Below are 25,000 nucleotides of genomic sequence, written 5' to 3'. Positions count from 1 at the left end.
GAACCCACTTCTAACGAAGAATCCCGTTTTGGGACGGGGGGACGGGGGGCAGGGGGCGGGGGGGTGTAAAAGGGACATATCCGACACGATACTCGAGCCTCTCCTCTCTCGGTTGGATCCACCCGCTCTCTCTCTCTCTTGACTGTTTTCTCTCTTAGTCGTCGTCCTGGTGAATATTCTCTCTGGTTCCTGCGAGAGAGCTGTGCCTCACTCACGCACAAACGTGAAGACCTCCGAATCCCTCTCAGCTTGTCCAGCAGGGGGCGAGATCCCTCTCAGCTTGTCCAGCAGGGGGCGAGATCCCTCTCAGCTTGTCCAGCAGGGGGCGAGATCCCTCTCAGCTTGTCCAGCAGGGGGCGAGATCCCTCTCAGCTTGTCCAGCAGGGGGCGAGATCCCTCTCAGCTTGGCCAGCAGGGGGCGAGATCCCTCTCAGCTTGTCCAGCAGGGGGCGAGATCCCTCTCAGCTTGGCCAGCAGGGGGCGAGATCCCTCTCAGCTTGTCCAGCAGGGGGCGAGATCCCTCTCAGCTTGGCCAGCAGGGGGCGAGATCCCTCTCAGCTTGGCCAGCAGGGGGCGATATCCCTCTCAAGTGGGGGGGGGGGGGGGACACACACGAGATCCCGCCCCCTCTGAGCATCACGCGCGTCACTCAGCCGACGAGACACTTGTGGATAAATAGGTATATCGTTTGCTACACAGTGTGTTTATAAATGAAGCGTATATAAATGTAATTTATTGAGAATTATATGACAAAGAAATATTATACTATTAAAGTATGCATACTATTAAGTACGGAGTCATTTCACCCTTTTTCGATTATCGTAAAAAAAAGAATTTAAAAAACCTGATTCATAGAAATGGAATGTGTAGAGGCGCTGTCGCCGTGGAAAAGAATGTGCTTGATGCGTCAACATCGTCTCAAGTGTATATAATGACCACACACACACACACACACACACACACACACACACACACACACACACTCGTTGTAACATCACATTTAACACTTTAGCAAATGCATGGGCCTGTCCTTTGGTGGTGCATGTAGACTCTATACATTCTATTTCTATGTCCCCGGTCTGTTGTTATTCCATCCATGTAATGTTTACTGTTGGCTCTGCGTCTTCTAGGTGCTCTGGTTCTATGTGTGTGTGTGCACCAGCTGACTGCTAGGTCTGTGTATTTTAGACATAGCAGTAGCTTCGACTGTACTTTATCCGATGTATATTATTATTTAACAATGTGTTTCCTGATCATCTATACATAGAGGTATAATTTAGCCGAGTCGTCAACAGCTGATTGTAAGAAGTGTGAGACCTTTTGCCTTCGACTTATAAAAAGTTAAGAGTCTTTCTTTATTTCTTTCTTTTTTTTATGGCACTATGATTTTGGCACAAATAACATTGTTTAATTTTTTGTTTGTTTTTTGTTTTTCTCCTCATTATATCTCACCCCCAAATCTATTTTTGATCGGAAATCGTTCTTCTGCCCATAAACCAATAATATTAGAATGGGATAAATCGGTGTGTCTATTTTTGACCCAACTACATGCCTGTCGTGCTTTTATAATAAGAATATATATATATATATATAATTATACACAAACGTGAGTCCCAAAGAGCCCGGGTGAAGCTTCCACACAGCAGTGGAACGCCATCTGCTGCTATCCTACTGGCTACTGTGGAGCGACATCTAGTGGCGACACCGCGACACTACATCTCAGTCGGGATGGGGGGGGTTTCTGAATATTATGTAGGGGAATTCTTGTAGCCTAGCAACGGCCCAAATCATGCCAGCACCCTCAGTCTGCGTGCTTTATTGTGTAGGTGGGTATAGGCGTATACTTCTGTCTTGGCCTGGTCGACCTCGTACTAACTTAATTTAATCCACCTGTGTACCTGTACCGTTCATTCCGTTGTCATTACAGGTGTCTTCATGACACCGTGGCCTTGCATTGCTTAAACAGCAGAAAAACAAACAAATAAAAGCCTTTTGGTTTTGGCATCATGGTAGTTGTAAATGTTTATAAATTGTACAGCACCTGTATAAATATTTGCCTTCATTCAGAGAAAAGAAATAATAAATCCTCTGTAAATCGTTTCATTATTTTTTTAAGTAATCGAAAGGAAAATGATATAGAATGGTGAAAGGAAAATGTGTCCATGGCGTTCTGTTCATGCACTGATAAATAAAGTTTTACTGAATAAACACACCTGCCTGTGTCGGTCGTGCTGAGTTGAGTCAATGGTGGCCTACTTTATACTTTATTCATTGTCGTAGTTGTCGTAATAATCTAAAATAACCCGTTGTTTGGTCTAGTTTGTAATTGTCTGGCAGCATGCGATACATTTTCTATTTGAGATTAACTTCTCCATACAGTCACATGACGCTCGATCACACAGTAAAGCCAATAAGAAAAGGCCCTGTTAACCCTTTCACTACCGCACTACAGACGGTCAGTGGAAGTGGAAGGGTTAACCTTCTGTATTGTCGCAGGGAAAGGGTTAACCCTTTGGTAGTGTGGCAGTGAAAGGGTTAATAAAGACATGCATGGCAGGCAGGCACTACAGATTAAAACTAGCTCCTTAGATAATTCTGGTACATTTACACTGATGTGGAAACTGAAGATGTTCATTAATGTGCACTGTCCCTTTAATGTGCACTGTCCCTTTAATGTGCACTGTCCCTTTAATGTGCACTGTCCCTTTAATGTGCATGTGCACTGCCCCTTTAATGTGCACTGTCCCTTTAATGTGCACAGTCCCTTTAATGTGCACTGTCCCTTTAATGTGCACTGTCCCTTTAATTTGCACTGTCCCTTTAATGTGCACTGTCCCTTTAATGTCTTTAATGTGCACTGTCCCTTTAATGAGCACGGTCCCTTTAATGTGCACTGTCCCTTTAATGTGCACTGTCCCTTTAATGTGCACTGTCCCTTTAATGTGCACGGTCCCTTTAATGTGCACTGTCCCTTTAATGTGCACTGTCCCTTTAATGTGCACTGTCCCTTTAATGTGCACTGTCCCTTTAATGTGCACGGTCCCTTTAATGTGCACTGTCCCTTTAATGTGCACTGTCCCTTTAATGTGCACTGTCCCTTTAATGTGCACTGTCCCTTTAATGTGCACTGTCCCTTTAATGTGCACTGTCCCTTTGTGCACTGTCCCTTTAATGTGCACTGTCCCTTTAATGTGCACTGTCCCTTTAATGTGCACTGTCCCTTTAATGTGCACTGTCCCTTTAATGTGCACTGTCCCTTTAATGTGCACTGCACCCTGGGTAAAACATAAACGTAAACTTAAACTTCATCTTTACAGGAATGACCTGTTCTTACACTTAACCCTTTCACTTCCGCACCAAGCGGTTAACCCTTTCACTGCCACACAACAGCAGGTTTACCCTTTCACTGCCACACAACAGCAGGTTTACCCTTTCACTGCCACACAACAGCAGGTTTACCCTTTCACTGCCACACTACAGAAGGTTAACCCTTTCACTGCCACACAACAGCAGGTTAACCCTTTCACTGCCACACTACCGAAGGTTAACCCTTTACGGTAACCGTCGGTAGTGTGATAGTAAAGGGTTAACCTTCTGTAGTGTGGCAGTGAAAGGGTTAACCCTTGTGGCGTGTTGGTGTCTATAGGACCCGTTTTTAATGTTTAGCTACTAAAAGAGAAATGATTACATATATAATTATGTAAAAGAGACGTTGATGACACAACGTGGCGTCCGGGTCCATCGTGTGGAGATTGAAGGTGAAACGAGTAAACGTGGCCGACATGAAACGAAAAGGTTCACCGTGTTCCTTCACTGTCCACCGTGTTTCATTCATATTATTTATTGAAGATAAACATGATTTCCTCCATCCATGTCTCGATTATAATGAATTACTTTTTTTCTTTTCTTTTTGACATCAAATTGTATCACGCGAATAACACTTCTATTGATGACTGAACTAGCAGAGGTATACATCATGCAATCTATATGGCTTGTTGTAAGTGAGATTAAGTTTAGTATGTTTACAAAGATTGTTATGGCATTAACCTCTTAACCGTTCAGCGGTTCTCGAGTTACGTGCCAATATGTGAGGCGTGCGCCCGAGTAGACGGCTCCTGGGGCTCTAGATCCGCCAATCAAAAATGATTGGACAGGGTTGTAGCCAATGAGTGTGGCTTTCCAATGATACCCCACCTGGGGAAGTACAAATCAGGGAATACTGTATGAATACTGTTGTGGGTCCGGTGAGCGGCGAGGCAGTAACCAGAACGCGAACACCACACAAGACCGCAGCAGACCGCAGCAGACTGCAGAGAGTGGCCGGTTCAGCCGAACACACAATTGGAGGTGGGCTTCCCACCTTCCAGAACATTTACACCAGGCGCTGCAGGGCCAAGGCTAAGAGAATAACCAAAGACTCTAGTCACCCAAACAACTGCCTCTCTGCACTGCTGCGGTCAGGCAAGCGCTACCGGAGTCTCATGGCCGGCACAGAGAGACTCAGAAGGAGCTTCTATCCCCAGGCGAGCGCTACTGGAGTCTCATGGCCGGAACAGAGAGACTCAGAAGGAGCTTCTATCCCCAGGCAAGCGCTACCAGAGTCTCATGGCCGGTACAGAGAGACTCAGAAGGAGCTTCTATCCCCAGGCAAGCGCTACTGGAGTCTCATGGCCGGTACAGAGAGACTCAGAAGGAGCTTCTATCCCCAGGCAAGCGCTACCGGAGTCTCATGGCCGGCACAGAGAGACTCAGAAGGAGCTTCTATCCCCAGGCAAGCGCTACCGGAGTCTCATGGCCGGCACAGAGAGACTCAGAAGGAGCTTCTATCCCCAGGCAAGCGCTACCAGAGTCTCGTGGCCGGCACAGAGAGACTCAGAAGGAGCTCCTATCCCCAGGCAAGCGCTACCGGAGTCTCATGGCCGGCACAGAGAGACTCAGAAGGAGCTTCTATCCCCAGGCAAGCGCTGCCGGAGTCTCATGGCCGGCACAGAGAGACTCAGAAGGAGCTCCTATCCCCAGGCAAGCGCTACCGGAGTCTCATGGCCGGTACAGAGAGACTCAGAAGGAGCTTCTATCCCCAGGCAAGCGCTACCGGAGTCTAATGGCCAGTACAGAGAGACTCAGAAGGAGCTTCTATCCCCAGGCAAGCGCTACCGGAGTCTCATGGCCGGAACAGAGAGACTCAGAAGGAGCTCCTATATCCTGGGCCCAGGAGTTCAAAACAGATTGTAATCCCTATCTGATCGGATCAGATTTGTATTCATTCATTTCAACTCATTATGAATTGAAAATGGGGGACCCTGATGTAAACAAGACGAAAGTCTTTCTCTGGTCTGCATCCCCTTAACAATTGTGTGTATTGAGCCGTACTGTACTGTACCCATTCTGCAATCTGTTAATTAAATGTTTCAATCAATTATATTTATCTATTTATTAAAGAGATTTGCACTACATTCATACCTCATTTGCACCTTGCCTTAAAAAAGGTTTTTGTACCTCATTGTCTGCATTTTTCCTTCATTGTACTTTGATTGTATATTGTATAGTGTTATTCCTCTTGACTTACATGTTTACTGTATGAAGCACATTATCAGGGGTCTCATACAGAACCAAGCATGTCACTGTAATGTCATACGTGACAAATAAACAAACTTGAAACTTGAACTCATGCCACAAAAGGGTTAACCAGCGCAATGCATAGAATAACGCAGTTGCCGTCACAGTCACTGTTACTGTAGAGTCATGCTTCACATCACTGTTACTGTAGAGTCATGCTTCACATCACTGTTACTGTAGAGTCATGCTTCACATCACTGTTACTGTAGAGTCATGCTTCACATCACTGTTACTGTAGAGTCATGCTTCACATCACTGTTACTGTAGAGTCATGCTTCACATCACTGTTACTGTAGAGTCATGCTTCACATCACTGTTACTGTAGAGTCATGCTTCACATCACTGTTACTGTAGAGTCATGCTTCACATCACTGTTACTGTAGAGTCCTGCTTCACATCACTGTTACTGTAGAGTCATGCTTCACAGTCACTGTTACTGTAGAGTCATGCTTCACATCACTGTTACTGTAGAGTCATGCTTCACATCACTGTTACTGTAGAGTCATGCTTCACATCACTGTTACTGTAGAGTCATGCTTCACATCACTGTTACTGTAGAGTCATGCTTCACATCACTGTTACTGTAGAGTCATGCTTCACATCACTGTTACTGTAGAGTCATGCTTCACATCACTGTTACTGTAGAGTCATGCCTGCTCTATACGGAATATATTTAATTTGAATGTCTACCAAGCAACGTGACAGTAGTTCAAGTTCCGTTTTATTTGTCACATATAAAGTATTGATTGATTGAATTGATTGAAAACTTTATTAACAGATTGCAGAATGGGTACAAATTAACACAGTACAGCTCAATACACACAATTGTTAAGGGGATGCAGACCTGAGAAAGACTTTCGTCTTGTTTACATCAGGGTCCCCCATTTTACATTCATAATGACATTTATGACATACAGATATACAGATATATCATGGCATTTATGACATACATGACATACAGATAGACAGTACTGTGTAAGAAAAAGAGAACATAAAAAAATATATACATCCGAAGGGGACGAAGCTGTACATTGGAGGGGGGGGGGGGGTTTGGACATTTACCGGGGCCAGTTTGTAATTGCAGCCACCCGTAGGTGCTCTTTGAGAGCAGTTTTGAACATATATGTGTACATTACTGTGACATGCTTGGTTCTGTACGAGCCCCTGAGAACGTGCTTCATATACAGTACAAAAACAATGAGGTTCAAAATGCTAACGTTAGGTATGGAGGTAGTGCACTCCTTTTGTAATAAATATACACAAATATGGTGTGGTGTTAAAACGTGAGTGTCATTAAAGTGAATGTTAAAGGTGAGGCTGACGTCATGGTTTATGCTGCTGAGCGCGCGCAGCCCAGACAGCCACTCTGTCAGTTCATAAACCATGACGTCAGCAGCTGTACCGTCAGAAAGTGCGTGCGTGCAGGCCTGCACGCACTCCCCGCAGCACGGACTACAACTCCCACAAAGCAATGCGGTTTTAAGAAACTACATGATTGATTGATTGATCATTTTATTAACAGATTGCAGAATGGGTACAATACAGTACAGCTCAATACATACAGTTGTTAAGGGGATGCAGACCAGAGAAAGACTTTCGTCTTGTTTACATCAGGGTCCCCCATTTTCAATTCATCAGAACTTAAGTGTGTGTAGACGATATAGGACTACAAATGAAGCGCGCCGGGGACTACAATCTCCCCGGTGTCGACCCATGCGCAGTGGGAACTCTGTCAGGCTGCCCGTTAATAAGAAAGATGGCAGCAGCTGCACGACGCGCCGAGCCGGTCCCGGTACCCGGTGCCACGGGAGAGGACGCGGTGATGATGATGAGGGACTCCAGCCTCCGTCAGGTGGAGAGGAGGAGGAGGAGGAGGAGGAGGAGGAAGAGGGACCTGTCGGAGAAAGATCAGGTGAAGAAGGCGAAGCTTCATCTTCATCACCACCACGGCCACCACCACCATCATCATCATCACCAGCAGCAGCAACCCGCGGTGCATCACTACCATCATCATCATCAACAACAACAACAACAACAACAACAACAACAACAACAACACAATGCCACCAAGAAGAAGACGCTCCCCCCCCCTCCTCCTCTTCCTCCTCCTCCTCCTCCTCCTGCGCGGAAGGTACCGGTCCAACTGGAGAAGAAGCGAGCGATGCTGCCCCCTCCTGGACCACCGGGAGCGGGACCACCGGGAGGACCACCGGGAGCGGGACCACCGGGAGGACCACCGGGACCGGGAGCCCCTGCGCGCTGTGCTCTCCTCCTCGCACTGAACACCAAGAAGCAGAACGCGGAGGCCGATCCCGTGAAACACGCGCAGCTGCAGAAGACGAGAGGTGCCTCTTTTCTTTTTAACTTCTCTTAATGATCCTGTTGATTGATTGATTGATTGATTGATTGATTGAAAAGTTTATTAACAGATTGCAGAATGGGTACAACACAGTACGGCTCAATACATACAATTGTTAAGGGGATGCAGACCAGAGAAAGACTTTCGTCTTGTTTACATCAGGGTCCCCCATTTTCAATTCATCATATGACACACATGACATACAGATAGACAGTACTGCTACATCTATACATTTATGACATACCAGATTTTCAAATACAGTACTGTTTGTGATACTAAAAAAATCCAGAAGAAGAGTATATACATTTGACATAGAAACTGTGCATTGGGGGAGGTTGGGTAGGTGGGGTGGGGCTGTACATTGGAGGTGGGGGGGGGGGGGGGGGGGTTGGGTAGGGGGGGGGGACACTGTACATTGAACTCAGGGGGGGGGGACACTGTACATTGAACTCCCGTAGGTGTTCTTTGAGAGTGTTTTTGAAGGTGGGTAGTGATTTACATTCTTTTACAGCTTTGGGTAGGGCGTTCCACATTGTTGTGGCATAATTGCGAAACGTGTTTAGTCCCTTGTTTGTGCCGAATCTGGGTTTTACATGATTTGTGGAGCTCCCTCTGGTGTTGTGATCGTGGTATTCACTGACCTTTGGGAAGTATTTTGACATGTACATGGGTACCTTGGTCGTGTAGTGTATCTTGTAGACCAGGCCCATTGCAAGTTGCTGTACTCTGTCGTCTACTCTAAGCCATCCTAGGTTGGCAAAGTGGGCAGGGGTGAGGTGGGTTCTAGGAGTCAGGTCAAGCAGTAGTCTGACCAGTTTGTTTTGAGATGTTTGTAATTTGGTTTTTAGTGCCTTTGAGGTGCTTTGGTACCATGAGGTGCACGCATAGTCGTAGTACCCTTGAATGAGTGCTCCTGCCAGAGTCTTCAGGGTATTCTTGTTTACCAGGGAGGAGATCCGGTACAAGAATCGAGTTCGTTGATTGAATTTTTTTATTACATTGGATGACATTTTGTCACAGGAAAGATTAGCCTCTAGGATGGAACCCAGGTAGGTAATTTCATCTTTCCTTGTGACAATATTGTCACCCACTGTAACTGAGAAGCCGTCGGTCTTGCTGAGTTTGTTATTTGAACCGAAGAGAATGGACTCTGTTTTGCCCAGGTGTAATTGTTACAGGTACCAGGATATGGCACCTGATAGCAGATATATGTTTAACCTATGAAACAGGTTGTAGTTAATCATTTGACAAAGGAAAGGTGCAGACACGATGTTATTGACTCTGGCTCCTCCCGGTTGTATATTTCAACAACATTTATTCATTCAATAGAATAATCAATCAATCATCATCATCATTGTATCATCATTGTATCATCATTGTATAATCATTGTATCATCATTGTATCATCATCCAGTTCAATTAGTTACATTACTTCAATACATTCAATTATAATCCCATACTTGTTATTAATTCAAAAGCATATTCATCATTGCAACACACATTCTACCCTTTTAGGATACCCTGGTTCACTTCAATAGCATTTTCCTTTTAAATGTAGTTATCCAGTATTATATACTGTACATTGTGATTACTTATGTCTTTATACATATTTGGCGTCTTAAATATAAGCACGTGAGAAGAGAAACATTATCCTGTTAACCTCTGTCTAGACATGTCTAGGCATGTTGGAAGGGACCATAGTATGTCTTTTAACCAACACTGTCATTCTCATTGTCTGTCAAACAATTCCTTAAATCACCAATAAGTGTTACCTTTATCATCAGTCACTTATCATCAGTCATATCCACAATTCTCTAGTATACCGAAATACCTCCACACCTCAGTGTTATCCATAGTTGTGTTCCTGTCTCAAGTTCTATTGAACCTCAAATGTGCACTGAAAGTACATTTATATATATATTTGTATCGGGCCGTTCTCAACCCTACTAGGAATTTGCTAAAACCGTGACCATGGTATAACTCAAGGGAATAGATTTATATTTACATTTAACTGAGGGCGCAATAGAGAGAGAGAGAGAGAGAGAGAGAGAGAGAGAGAGAGAGAGAGAGAGAGAGAGAGAGAGAGAGAGAGAGAGAGAGAGAGAGAGAGAGAGAGAGAGAGAGAGAGAGAGAGAGAGAGAGAGCATGTGGTACAGCCCCGTCTTTAGCTACCTTCTTGGTAGGGTAAGCTAAAGTACTTTCCCTCTAACCATCTTGTACACAATATACACATTTACTACACAGCAATTCAACCCAACACAGTATGTATTTCAAAACATAAACCTTTATAATCCCCTTGGAGATACTTAACTTCGACACGTTAGTGCTTAAATGGACAATTGTGTTCCAACACTATTTAAATGTACCAACGAAACGTGGCGCCATCAATAGACGATCTGCTTCTCAACCACGTTACCTGTCGTCTTAAAATTCTTAAACTTGACTCAAACATCGACAATAGTTACTTCATTTGAACCCTCGACATTGCATGTATCCTTGTTAACCTTTATGTGTGTTTTGTAGTATATTACCCACCTATGAAACAGGTTGTAGTTAATCATTTGACAAAGGAAAGGTGCAGACACGATGTTATTGACTCTGGCTCCTCCCGGTTGTGAGGCTGAGATTGCCTCGTGCGTTCCTAAGCACACAGTAACGGGTCCCTGGAAGGCGAAGTCACTAAACACCAGTCCTATACCGCCACCTATTGACCAGATTATGTTAATGTCTCCCATTACATATAAATGACTCTTCTAACTTGTTTCTGATGGAGGTAATCCTGTACCCATATGTTCACACTGTTTTGACACATAATCTAAAGATATTAACATGATACCACTTCTAGTGGGCATCACACACTCCCTGACCTTAAAAAAATGGCTCCTGACATTTCCGAAAATCACTAAATACACCCATCCAATATCACCCTCAGGCGTGAACCCCTAACAAACTTCCCATGGGCGGACCGTGGGTGACGGCTGGACGGTAAGCATACTGGCCATGTTGTGGAAGGCTGTAAAAAATTGAATGCAACCATGGCATTACGAAGGGTATCAATTGACGTGGTAGTGGACTGTGGTGTGGTGCGGGCACCATCGGTGGCCACTGTACTACTGAATTCACGGTCACCTTGTTCTGCACTGACGGTTCACCTAGCATATCATACGTGAGACATTGTTTAGGCCTTCTGTCACGGGCAGACCTCCTAACCTCTGACTGGACCTGTTCTACCGGCGAGAGTGGAGGGGTTCGGAGATTGAGCTGGGCTACGGGGGAGTGAGCTTGGGGTTGGGGTTGGGCTATTGGAGAGTGAGCTTGGAAGTGGGGTTGGGGTATTGGAGAGTGAGCTTGGGAGTGGGGTTGGGGTATTGGAGAGTGAGCTCGGGGGGTCTCCCTTTCTTCTTCTTCCCCTGATTCACTAACATCTCCCTCCGGTCTGGCCAAGACAGGCAAATTCCCATCCATGTTTCCTCCCCTGTCGTCTTCACTCTCAGGGCGCAGGCCTGGCATGACTCCAGGTCGTCGTTCACGGTGTCCAAGTGATCTTTCCTCTGTCCTTTCAACAGGTATCCTTAGCCAGTATCCTCTGTCACTGTCATCATCCGAATCACTGTCATTGCTGTCCCTTGTCTCTACTTGTCTTTGTGTGTCTGACATTCTTCCCTGTCTTGGTCTGTCATTCGTTTTCTTCGCAGGGACAGTTCTGGCTGGTGGTGGAGTCATTTCCACGGGCAAATCATTTACCAGCAGTAAGAGATTTCGGTGTAGTGTTCTGGTCTTTTTCTGGTCTCCATGTTCAAGGCAGACAATGTATACTGGACTCTCAGCGAGCTGGCTTTTGACCACGTAGATCGCCTTCTCCCAGTACGATCTCAACTTGCCTGGTCCTCCACGCTGATTGAGGTTTCTCACCAGAACTCTGTCTCCTGACTGCAGCACTACTCCTTTTGTTTTCTTGTCATAAGTTACTTTTCCTCTTGCACTGGACTTTTTGCTATGTTCACAAGCAATCCGATAGGCTTCAGACATCTTCTCAGCCCATTGCTCCGCGTATCCTCTGGGTGAGTACGGTTCCTCTTTCTTCGTTAACCCAAACAACAGGTCAACGGGGAGGTGTGGATGACGACCGTAGAGGAGGAAAAAGGGTGAGTAACCCGTTGATTCATGTTTGGTACAGTTGTACGCGTGTAACACATGCGGGAGGTGGTCCTTCCACCGCAATTTCTCATTTTCAGTCAATGTCCTCAACATCTGTAGTATGGTCCGATTGAGCCGCTCCGCTGGGTTGCTCTGTGGATGGTAGGGTGATGTTCTAGAGTGGCCGACCCCAGACAGCCGTTGCAGTGCTTGGAACAGTTTATTCTCAAATTCTCGACCCTGGTCGTGATGTAATTTCGAGGGATAACCGAATTTGGGTATAAAGTCATTAAAGATACGCTCTGCAGCTGTTTTTCCACTCTTGTTCTTGGTGGGGTATGCCTGGGCAAACCTTGTGAAATGGTCGATCACCACTAGGATATATTCATACCCTCCACGACTGGTTTCCAGATGTAGATAGTCGATACACACAAGTTCTAATGGGAAGTTGGAGGTAATGCTGCCCATGGGAGCTCGGACATGGGTGACCGGCTTCTTAGACTTGATACAAGGACATCTTCGGGTCACATATTCTTCAATCTCTCTGGACATGAACGGCCAGTAGAATCTTTCTCTTGCGAGGTGGATCACTCTTTCTGTTCCAACATGACCCATCTCATTATGTAGATGTTTCAGGGCAAGTGTTCTATATTTTACAGGGAGGACCAACTGTTGGTATTGATTGGTCTTTCTGTAAAGGAGATCATTTTCAATATGTAATCTGCTCCATTCATGAAGTAGCTTTCGGGTTGCTGCGCTTACGGTTCTTCGTACGTCGTCTGACAATTTCGTGTTCGACTCTTTCAACTCCCTGATCGTGTTGATGGCTTGGTCCTCTTTTTGGGCCTTCACCAGTTCATCGTGGCTGATTGTTTGTAGGTGTGGGTGAGACTGCTGGTTTGAGTCTGGGGACGCGATGTTGAGCGCCGCAACCCATGCCACGTCTTTCCTTTCAGCTGCTTGGCTTCCTTCCCACGTTGCTCGTACTGCTTCATTAGAGAGCTCTTCTGTGCAGGTCCTTTCATATCTCTCCATATCCAGGGGAAGGCGGGAAAGTGTGTCTGCATCTATGTTGGACTTTCCGGGTCTGTATTTGATGTCAAACCGGAAGTCTGCCAGTTCTCCAACCCACCGATGACCGACTGCATTGAGCTTGGCAGTACTCATTACATAGGTCAACGGGTTGTTGTCGGTGTAGATAGTAAAGTGTGGGGCATAATACAGGTAGTCACGGAATTTCACACACACAGCCCATTTCAATGCAAGGAACTCCAGTTTCCCACTGTGCATATGGTAATTTCGTTCGGCTGGTGACAATGTTCTTGACCCGTACCCGATGACTCTCAGTTTTCCATCTTGATGTTGATACAGAACAGCTCCCAGGCCTTGGTCGGAGGCATCCGTGTGCAACCTGAAGGGTAGGTTGAAATCAGGATATGCCAAGACAGGGGGGTTTGTGAGAAGGTCAATTAGTTGTTCAAGTGCTCTCTGCTGTTCCGTGGTCCACTCTATGGGCTCTCTGGAGGGCAACTGGGGGCGTTTGATGTTCTTACTCCGCGCTGGGGCTGGGGTCTTTCCTGGCTTGATTTGGAGTAGCTCGTAGATGGGTCTGGCAATTCGGGAAAAATCCTGAATGTATGAACGGAAATATCCCAGGAATCCTGTTATTTTCCTCACTTCGCCGACAGTTCTGGGTGTCTTACTTGACAGGGCTTTCACGGCTTCAATGTCTCGTGGGTCTATCTTGACCCCTTCTGCTGACACAAGGCGACCCACGTATCTGACTTCTTGCTTGAAGAGGTCACACTTCTCAGGTCTCAATTTCACTCCGTGACGTTGAAGGGCTTGGAGAACCTTGCGGAGGGTCTCTACATGTTCTTCAAATGTCTTTGCGTAACAGAGTACGTCGTCAAGATACGGGATACAGCATTCGTCCCTGAGGGGACCTAGCATCTCCTCCATGCTCCGTTGGAACGTTGCAGGGGCATTCGAGAGTCCAAATGGGATGCGCACCCACTCGTAAAGACCCCAAGGAGTGATGAAGGCGGTGAAGGGTCGTGAACCCTCGGCGACGAAGCCCTGGTGGTAGGCTTTCCCTTGGTCTAGGATACTAAACCAGGTATAGCCTCCAAGCGTGTCAGTCAGGTCTTGTATTCTAGGTAGTGGATGACGATCGGGCACAGTCTTTTTGTTCAGGAGGCGGTAGTCGATGCATAGCCGTAGGCTGCCGTCCTTCTTTCTGACGCAGACTACTGGGGCAGAATATGGAGACTTTGACTTGACTATCCAACCTTTCATTAACAGTTCCTGTATGTACTCTTTTACTTCTTTAAACAGTGGCTTTGGTACTGATGAGTACGTCTTCTGGACCGGGACAGTATCATGGAGAGCGATTGTCATCTGCAGGCTCGGGATGCACCCAATGTCACCACTGTCTTGTGCAAAGGACCCAGCCTCTTCACAAAGCATCCGGTTGACTATTGTCTGTTGTTCGTCGTCGAGGTGACTGAGATCGACGGGGGGTTTGAACAGGATGGAGCTGGGCACAGCCGACGTTGTAGCAGCACGGTTGGGGGGTACCGTGGGCTGGGAGATTTCAGGTGAGTAGGTTGGGATGGGGGTTTGCCGTGGGGAGTCTGTCGTGATGACTTTCCCAACACAATGGATGCTGCCCAGAGCTGTCTTCCTGGAGAGAGTGACGTTATGCCTTGTGTTGTTTCCCACAGGCACGGTGACATACGGCTTCCTGGGGTTTTGCGCTTGCAGCAGGCCTTCTCCAACATCCAGTTCTGCCAGCGCTAAACTGCTGTCATCTGGTTCGAACAGGAAGGTGGGGTCAGACAGGTCCACGTGGGGGGGGATTTGGCACTTGACCCAGGCCACTTGACCGGCGGGGATGACAGTGGCTTGTTTACCTGTTCGTAGGCGACCAACCTGGACAGGGGGTCTGTCAGTCTGGATATAACTCACCAGGAGTTCTGCCTTCTCGGCTGGTATCACCATGGCGTTACAGAGCAGGCTGGTGAGAGTTGGGATCAGTCTTCCAGGTTGTTCTTGTATCATCACTTCCAGCACATTAAAACCCAGTAGGGGTCTCTCAAGGACAAGGCTGCTTACAAGGAAAGGCACAGTGATTGACAGGTTAGGGTCTTCATTCCCCTTTAAGTTCACCGTAAGGGCCACCCAACCATCAAATGGGAGGACCTCACCGTTTACCGCGTAGACTTTCAACTCCTCTTCTTCTTCGATGATTTCGCTAAGGGGTCTGACTGGCATGTCAGGTAAGTATCTATTCTTCCAAGTTCTGTCAATCATGCTTACTTGGGCCCCTGTATCAAGCAGGGCTTGGACTGCTAAACCGTTTAGGTTACAATGGGTGAGAGCTCTTCTCCCTACGAGCTTGGCGAGGCATTCACTCTTAGTGTTTGGTAAATTAGGGGGGTCTGTGTGCTTCTGTATCTGGTTTACCGTCTTGGTTCCTGTTCTAGGTGCAGTTTTCTCCTCTCTTACTCTTTCCTTCTCAGGCTCACTAGTACGACGGTTGTCAGGTTGGGACAGTAAAGGGGAACCGGTCAATGGTTGTCCTCTTGCAGTGACCGGCCTCAGTTTCCCTGACGCGGTGGTCTCTTTTGACAGCCTAACGCTCTATGGCCTTCTTCGCCACAATGGAAACAGTGAGGGCAATTAGGTAAATTCTGTGCTACACATTTGCTACAGCCATATGGCCTGTCCCTCTGCCTATTTATCCTCCCTGTTCTGACCTGGGGTGGTTGTTGCAGGAGATCCACTAGATTGGTAAGTTTCTCTACTTTCTCTGTTAACTGCTGGATCGGGTCTAGTTTAAGTTTCTTTCCTGTATTTTCTTCCCTAGTGGGGGGGGGACACTGTGCTCCCTTCACCTCAGCACCTGTACTATGTACATGGGGGGTCTATTGCGATTGATAGGCCCTAACCGTCGCTGTCTTTCACTCTCATCGCTCATGACCTTTTTCATCTGTCTGAGAATGGCCTCATCAGGTACTCTGTCTTCAAGTAAGGGTTTGAGTTCCCTACGAATGTCATCATGTTTGTGTCCTAAACCTTGATATACAGTGTGGAGAAAGACATCCTGAACGGTTCGTTCGTTGTACTTAACGTCAGTAGCAGCATATTTTGATGCTAGTAAAATCTTCTGCTTGAGTCCTATGACTCTATACAAAAACTGCTGTGGTGTTTCACTATCCTTTTGCTTTGTGCACATGAGTTCTTGAAACAACTCTGTATTACTTTGTTCACCGAGGTGAGAATGGAGAAAACCCTTCAGCTCATCGATAGTCAAATCGTCTTTTACCATTAACATATCCTTAAAGCTGCCAGCTTTGATCACTCTCAAGACTGCTCTAACAACCTCTGCATCGCTGAATTGCTCCTTCAGACCTTCGTCGATCTGTTTGCAGACACTGTTGTAACTAATGTCTGATCCCTGGTCTCCTATCTGACCTCCCTGGAGCTTAAACTCCCTGCGGTGAAGGTACGACAGTTCTCGTAAAGATATTAGTTTATCTGGCGACACACCAGGGGTTTCCTGTTTACTTTCGGTGTCTGTTACACTCTTATTCAATGGCACAGCCTGAGCTGTGGGTGGTGGTACACTGGGCAGGCACTGTAAAACCTGGTTGCTTACTTTTGGAGTGGGCACACCCTCAATGGTTTCACTTACATCATAAAAGACGCTAATGGGGTCGACTGGTACTGCATCACTTTGACTGGTGGACCGTAGGCCCTCGGTTTTACCCTCTTCTAGACCCACCACCTCACTCTGCATATGTCCATCAGTTACATCTTTTATCTGTAATAAATAAGACAACCCTGTATCCTCTAACTCCAGTAAAACCTTACTGTACAGATAGTCGTTGATAAAGTTGAAGCACCCCTCCACGTCGTCTACGGTAAGGTGGGTTCGGTCAGACGTCTCCAGTCCTGGTATCAGTTCCAATGCCTCGGCAATGCGAAACAGTTCATCCGCAGGTAGAGTGAGCAGGCTCTTCTTGATGTCCCACACCAAGCTTTTCCTCTCGCTGTCCCCCATGGCTGCTTCCCGATTCCTCGCACTTGGCTCTCAGTTCAGGATCACTGTGACGACTTTCCGTGGTGGGTGGATCTCCTCTACACGACACCGGCCTTCCTTCTCGTCAGGTAGAGTAGTGGACGTAGTCTCGTTGTCATCTGGCATCAGATGAGGCACTTCACTGCTGTCGATACTGCGCAGATCAATCCCTCATTCGACGACCTTTACACCGGGCGTTGGTTCCTGGTTCATCGGGTCGCGGTTGGTCCAGGTGTCAAGATCTCTGGATCAGCTCCCATCCAGCAGGTGGCGCTGATCCCGGACGAGCCCCCAATAAACTGTTACAGGTACCAGGATATGGCACCTGATAGCAGATATATGTTTAACCTATGAAACAGGTTGTAGTTAATCATTTGACAAAGGAAAGGTGCAGACACGATGTTATTGACTCTGGCTCCTCCCGGTTGTATATTTCAACAACATTTATTCATTCAATAGAATAATCAATCAATCATCATCATCATTGTATCATCATTGTATCATCATTGTATAATCATTGTATCATCATTGTATCATCATCCAGTTCAATTAGTTACATTACTTCAATACATTCAATTATAATCCCATACTTGTTATTAATTCAAAAGCATATTCATCATTGCAACACACATTCTACCCTTTTAGGATACCCTGGTTCACTTCAATAGCATTTTCCTTTTAAATGTAGTTATCCAGTATTATATACTGTACATTGTGATTACTTATGTCTTTATACATATTTGGCGTCTTAAATATAAGCACGTGAGAAGAGAAACATTATCCTGTTAACCTCTGTCTAGACATGTCTAGGCATGTTGGAAGGGACCATAGTACTGTATGTCTTTTAACCAACACTGTCATTCTCATTGTCTGTCAAACAATTCCTTAAATCACCAATAAGTGTTACCTTTATCATCAGTCACTTATCATCAGTCATATCCACAATTCTCTAGTATACCGAAATACCTCCACACCTCAGTGTTATCCATAGTTGTGTTCCTGTCTCAAGTTCTATTGAACCTCAAATGTGCACTGAAAGTACATTTATATATATATTTGTATCGGGCCGTTCTCAACCCTACTAGGAATTTGCTAAAACCGTGACCATGGTATAACTCAAGGGAATAGATTTATATTTACATTTAACTGAGGGCGCAATAGAGAGAGAGAGAGAGAGAGAGAGAGAGAGAGAGAGAGAGAGAGAGAGAGAGAGAGAGAGAGAGAGAGAGAGAGAGAGAGAGAGAGAGAGAGAGAGAGAGAGAGAGAGAGAGAGAGAGAGAGAGCATGTGGTACAGCCCCGTCTTTAGCTACCTTCTTGGTAGGGTAAGCTAAAGTACTTTCCCTCTAACCATCTTGTACACAATATACACATTTACTACACAGCAATTCAACCCAACACAGTATGTATTTCAAAACATAAACCTTTATAATCCCCTTGGAGATACTTAACTTCGACACGTTAGTGCTTAAATGGACAATTGTGTTCCAACACTATTTAAATGTACCAACGAAACGTGGCGCCATCAATAGACGATCTGCTTCTCAACCACGTTACCTGTCGTCTTAAACTTCTTAAACTTGACTCAAACATCGACAATAGTTACTTCATTTGAACCCTCGACATTGCATGTATCCTTGTTAACCTTTATGTGTGTTTTGTAGTATATTACCCACCTATGAAACAGGTTGTAGTTAATCATTTGACAAAGGAAAGGTGCAGACACGATGTTATTGACTCTGGCTCCTCCCGGTTGTGAGGCTGAGATTGCCTCGTGCGTTCCTAAGCACACAGTAACGGGTCCCTGGAAGGCGAAGTCACTAAACACCAGTCCTATACCGCCACCTATTGACCAGATTATGTTAATGTCTCCCATTACATATAAATGACTCTTCTAACTTGTTTCTGATGGAGGTAATCCTGTACCCATATGTTCACACTGTTTTGACACATAATCTAAAGATATTAACATGATACCACTTCTAGTGGGCATCACATAATGATAGTTTGTTGTCGGCGAGCCATATGCAGATTTTGCCTAGTTCTGAGCTGAGGGTTTTTTCAACCTGTAATTTGTTCTTGTCAGAGACCAGCAGGGCTGAGTCGTCCGCAAACAGGAACAAGTTGCAGTCACAAGCTGACGACATGTCATTTGCATAAATTAGGAACAGTAGTGGTCCTAGTATGCTTCCTTGTGGAACACTGTACAGGCCGTGGCTCTATACAGTGTCGTTCTGTTGCATATTACTGTACAACCAGCACCATATCTGATCTACATGTCCACGCACTCATCTGGATTATTGTTAAAGGTGCTGTAAGCAGTATTTTGTTGTTTAAATAAATGGTCTATGTGTTGAAATTATAGCATACATTTACATTTAGTCATTTAGCTTTATCATCATTCAGTCTTTTTATCCAAAGCGACTTACAAGTTCTGTACAACAAGTCATCAGGAAGGAAGGAACAACTCTATCAGCTGAGTAACAATGTTCATCAAAGTGTTGAGTGTTACAGTGTAGGTTAGTTTATTAGGACACGTGCAGGACAGTAAGGTTAGTTAGGGTTAGAAACCATTCTGACAGCCATCACAGTGTCTCCCAGACCCTCTGTTCTGCAGTAAATACAGAAAATAGATGTTCTGGTATCCCGTTCTTTATCCAATCAGGAGAAAAATAACTAATACAAACCAGTTTTAAGCAAATATTATGTGCTTGAAACAAGTACTGCCAGTGCAGTAAGCAAATCTGGTTTGGCAAGATTTCTTGAAATAAGTACAAATATCTAGGGTTCTCTCTCCTGATTGGATGAAGTGGGGCAGGGCAGGGGGGGGCAGGGGGTGATTTCAGAGCTGGTTGCACTGTGTTTTAATGACGCCACGTGCACGCTCCCGCGCATGCGCATACATGTTCCCTCGCGTGTGCACAGACTAAAGACAATGCCTAATTGCCTCTAGGATTGGAACGTAACACATTTCATTCACAAGTTTTGTGTGAATGTATCTGAGGACGTATTTGAACACACCTGGCGACCTGAGCTATTGTTATGCAAAGTAGCCAGGTGGGTACTTGGTGAGTTGGCGGACTTGGCGCATCAGTCGAGTGCAGCGTGGAGGGACTGGGAGACCCATGTTACTGACCAGACACTCTATATCAGTGATGACTGTTTACTGCAGAGTGGAGGGACTGGGAGACCCATGTTACTGACCAGACACTCTATATCAGTGATGACTGTTTACTGCAGAGTGGAGGGACTGGGAGACCCATGTTACTGACCAGATACTCTATATCAGTGATGACTGTTTACTGCAGAGTGGAGGGACTGGGAGACCCATGTTACTGACCAGACACTCTATATCAGTGATGACTGTTTACTGCAGAGTGGAGGGACTGGGAGACCCATGTTACTGACCAGACACTCTATATCAGTGATGGCTGTTTACTGCAGAGTGGAGGGACTGGGAGACCCATGTTACTGACCAGACACTCTATATCAGTGATGACTGTGTACTGCAGAGTGGAGGGACTGGGAGACCCATGTTACTGACCAGATACTCTATATCAGTGATGGCTGTTTACTGCAGAGTGGAGGGACTGGGAGACCCATGTTACTGACCAGACACTCTATATCAGTGATGACTGTTTACTGCAGAGTGGAGGGACTGGGAGACCCATGTTACTGACCAGATACTCTATATCAGTGATGACTGTTTACTGCAGAGTGGAGGGACTGAGAGACCCATGTTACTGATCAGACACTCTATATCACTGATGGCTGTTTACTGCAGAGTGGAGGGACTGGGAGACCCATGTTACTGACCAGACACTCTATATCAGTGATGGCTGTTTACTGCAGAGTGGAGGGACTGGGAGACCCATGTTACTGACCAGACACTATATCACTGATGGCTGTTTACTGCAGAGTGGAGGGACTGGGAGACCCATGTTACTGATCAGACACTCTATATCAGTGATGGCTGTTTACTGCAGAGTGGAGGGACTGGGAGACCCATGTTACTGACCAGACACTATATCAGTGATGGCTGTTTACTGTAGAGTGGAGGGACTGGGAGACCCATGTTACTGACCAGACACTCTGTATCAGTGATGACTGTTTACTGCAGAGTGGAGGGACTGGGAGACACTCTGTATCAGTGATGGCTGTTTACTGCAGAGTGGAGGGACTGGGAGACCCATGTTACTGACCAGACACTCTATATCAGTGATGACTGTTTACTGCAGAGCAGGAGGGACTGGGAGACCCATGTTACTGACCAGACACTCTATATCACTGATGGCTGTTTACTGCAGAGTGGAGGGACTGGGAGACCCATGTTACTGATCAGACACTCTATATCACTGATGGCTGTTTACTGCAGAGTGGAGGGACTGGGAGACCCATGTTACTGATCAGACACTCTATATCAGTGATGGCTGTTTACTGCAGAGTGGAGGGACTGGGAGACCCATGTTACTGACCAGACACTCTATATCAGTGATGACTGTTTACTGCAGAGTGGAGGGACTGGGAGACCCATGTTACTGATCAGACACTATATCACTGATGGCTGTTTACTGCAGAGTGGAGGGACTGGGAGACCCATGTTACTGATCAGACACTCTATATCAGTGATGGCTGTTTACTGCAGAGTGGAGGGACTGGGAGACCCATGTTACTGACCAGACACTCTATATCAGTGATGGCTGTTTACTGCAGAGTGGAGGGACTGAGAGACCCATGTTACTGACCAGACACTCTATATCAGTGATGACTGTTTACTGCAGAGTGGAGGGACTGGGAGACCCATGTTACTGACCAGACACTCTATATCAGTGATGGCTGTTTACTGCAGAGTGGAGGGACTGAGAGACCCATGTTACTGACCAGACACTCTATATCAGTGATGACTGTTTACTGCAGAGTGGAGGGACTGGGAGACCCATGTTACTGACCAGACACTCTATATCAGTGATGACTGTTTACTGCAGAGTGGAGGGACTGGGAGACCCATGTTACTGACCAGACACTCTGTATCAGTGATGACTGTTTACTGCAGAGTGGAGGGACTGGGAGACCCATGTTACTGACCAGACACTCTATATCAGTGATGACTGTTTACTGCAGAGTGGAGGGACTGGGAGACCCACGTTACTGACCAGACACTCTGTATCAGTGATGACTGTTTACTGCAGAGTGGAGGGACTGAGAGACCCATGTTACTGACCAGACACTCTATATCAGTGATGACTGTTTACTGCAGAGTGGAGGGACTGGGAGACCCATGTTACTGACCAGACACTCTATATCAGTGATGGCTGTTTACTGCAGAGTGGAGGGACTGAGAGACCCATGTTACTGACCAGACACTCTATATCAGTGATGGCTGTTTACTGCAGAGTGGAGGGACTGGGAGACCCATGTTACTGACCAGACACTCTATATCAGTGATGGCTGTTTACTGCAGAGTGGAGGGACTGGGAGACCCATGTTACTGACCAGACACTCTGTATCAGTGATGATTGTTTACTGCAGAGTGGAGGGACTGGGAGACCCATGTTACTGACCAGACACTCTATATCAGTGATGACTGTTTACTGCAGAGTGGAGGGACTGAGAGACCCATGTTACTGACCAGACAATATATCAGTGATGTCTGTTTACTGCAGAGTGGAGGGACTGGGAGACCCATGTTACTGACCAGACACTATATCAGTGATGGCTGTTTACTGCAGAGTGGAGGGACTGAGACCCATGTTACTGACCAGACACTCTTTTTATTTTTTTTATTTTTTTTATTAACACAGTTAAACAGAAGTAAAAACAATACATAATAAGTTATAACGATTGTGAAGGAGAAGTTAGAAGCCTAGAGGCTTATCAAGAACGTCCCCCGTTTTATAAAATCAAACATACAAAAATACAAGAATATGCATATTATAAAATACCAGAATACATTAAAAGATGTCTGTTTACTGCAGAGTGGAGGGACTGGGAGACCCATGTTACTGACCAGACGCTCTGTATCAGTGATGGCTGTTTACTGCAGAGTGGAGGGACTGGGAGACCCATGTTACTGACCAGACACTCTATATCAGTGATGACTGTTTACTGTAGAGTGGAGGGACTGAGAGACCCATGTTACTGACCAGACACTCTGTATCAGTGACGGCTGTCAGAATGTAGAGCAGAGGGACTGGGAGACCCATGTTACTGACCAGACACTCTGTATCAGTGATGGCTGTTTACTGCAGAGTGGAGGGACTGGGAGACCCATGTTACTGACCAGACACTCTATATCAGTGATGTCTGTTTACTGCAGAGTGGAGGGACTGGGAGACCCATGTTACTGACCAGACACTCTATATCAGTGATGACTGTTTACTGCAGAGTGGAGGGACTGGGAGACCCATGTTACTGACCAGACACTCTATATCAGTGATGACTGTTTACTGCAGAGTGGAGGGACTGGGAGACCCATGTTACTGACCAGACACTCTGTATCAGTGACGGCTGTCAGAATGTAGAGCTATTTAACACTTATTTTAACAAAGAAATACCACTTACAGCACCTTTAACCGTAACCTGGATGCTGTATGTCAGGGGTCTCAAACTCAATGTACCTGGGGGCCGCTGGAGGTAGAGTCTGGGTGAGGCTGGGCCGCATCAAATATTCCACAAAAAAAGGGTTTCAAGTATTCAAAAAAAAAGTACAACTGATCCAATCTTCTCACAAACTCACTAAAACCTCACAAACACCAGCAACTGAGCCTTCTCAGTGGTGTCAGTGGACTCATCCACAGCTATGGAAATGTAATGCACTGTGCATTTTTTTTATTTTATCACAAAGCTGTTTAATCAAATCATCAGCCAGTATTTCAGTTATTCTGGTTGCTGTGCTATTTGAGGGGGATTTGCTTTTGTTTGCCTTCAAACATGGTCTCCATCACATGACATTATTTTATTATTTATGCATCAGAGAATGGCTTCTTGTGTTTAGCCAACACCCATGCCACTGAGTGAGGACTTGTTTGCTTTTCCTCGTTGTGACATAGATTTAACAATAATTCTGCTTGCAGCTTGATATGATGATTTCATTCCATTTATTTTTGTGGTTCTTAGCACTGAATTTTGAGTAAAGGCTGCATCAAAATAACTGTGTTTTGTTTCGTAGTGGCGTTTCAAATTGCCACTCTTCACAAGACCTACAGTTTCTTGGCATAATTAGTCACATTGGTTTGGTGCTGGGAGGATGCACGCATATTTTTCAGTCCATTCACCTTTGAATTGCAGCGATTGTCAATGTCGACTTTTCTTTTACTGGCCATCTTGAGCATGCCATATTTTTCGACTAGCTGCCTGCTGGCGAAACTAGGCTACAGTACCTGCAGATAAAACTACCAGTAGATGTGCTGTCAACTCTCGCTGACTCGCTCTGACTCGGACGTTGAAAGAGACGACACGTATTCCGTGAGGAACCGCCCTACTCTGCTCTGATTCGCAGACTGTGGGTGGGGGGGAGAAACGCTGACGTGACGCTGAATGTGATTGGATCAGAGAAGCCAGACACACACAGTGGCAGTGCAGCCGGACAGTGGAGACAGTATGAGAAAAATTGAAAGAAAATAATTGTTACGCATATAGACTGCCCTTCCAACTGAAAATGTCAGGATAGAATAAAAATATTAGGTAAAGAGAGAGAGATGCCCCATATTCCATTGCAGTTTGCACAGCCTCCTCAGCGTGCCTCTCCGCGGACCTATATTTTATGCATAGCGTGGGTGGTGATGATGATGATGATAGAAACCGC

The 25,000-nt window shown here is 45.9% G+C and overlaps 1 protein-coding gene across 1 annotated transcript in view; it reads left to right on the top strand.

Annotated features, from left to right (window-relative positions):
- Positions 1-7,372: 7,372 nt before the first annotated feature.
- Positions 7,373-25,000, top strand: part of rsbn1 (round spermatid basic protein 1) — a gene marked incomplete at both ends in the record, with an annotated part of 56,866 nt that continues 39,238 nt past the window's right edge. Inside the window, 2 exon segments of the mRNA XM_084313296.1 lie at positions 7,373-7,609; positions 7,748-7,961. Of these exon segments, the coding sequence (XP_084169422.1) occupies positions 7,373-7,609; positions 7,748-7,961 (451 nt within the window).

The sequence above is a fragment of the Notolepis coatsorum genome (assembly GCF_963971535.1).
Source record: "Notolepis coatsorum genome assembly, chromosome: 4".
Classification (NCBI taxonomy): domain Eukaryota; kingdom Metazoa; phylum Chordata; class Actinopteri; order Aulopiformes; family Paralepididae; genus Notolepis; species Notolepis coatsorum.
The sequence above is the reverse complement of the archived record's forward strand: the minus strand, read 5'-3'. Positions and strand labels throughout refer to the sequence as shown.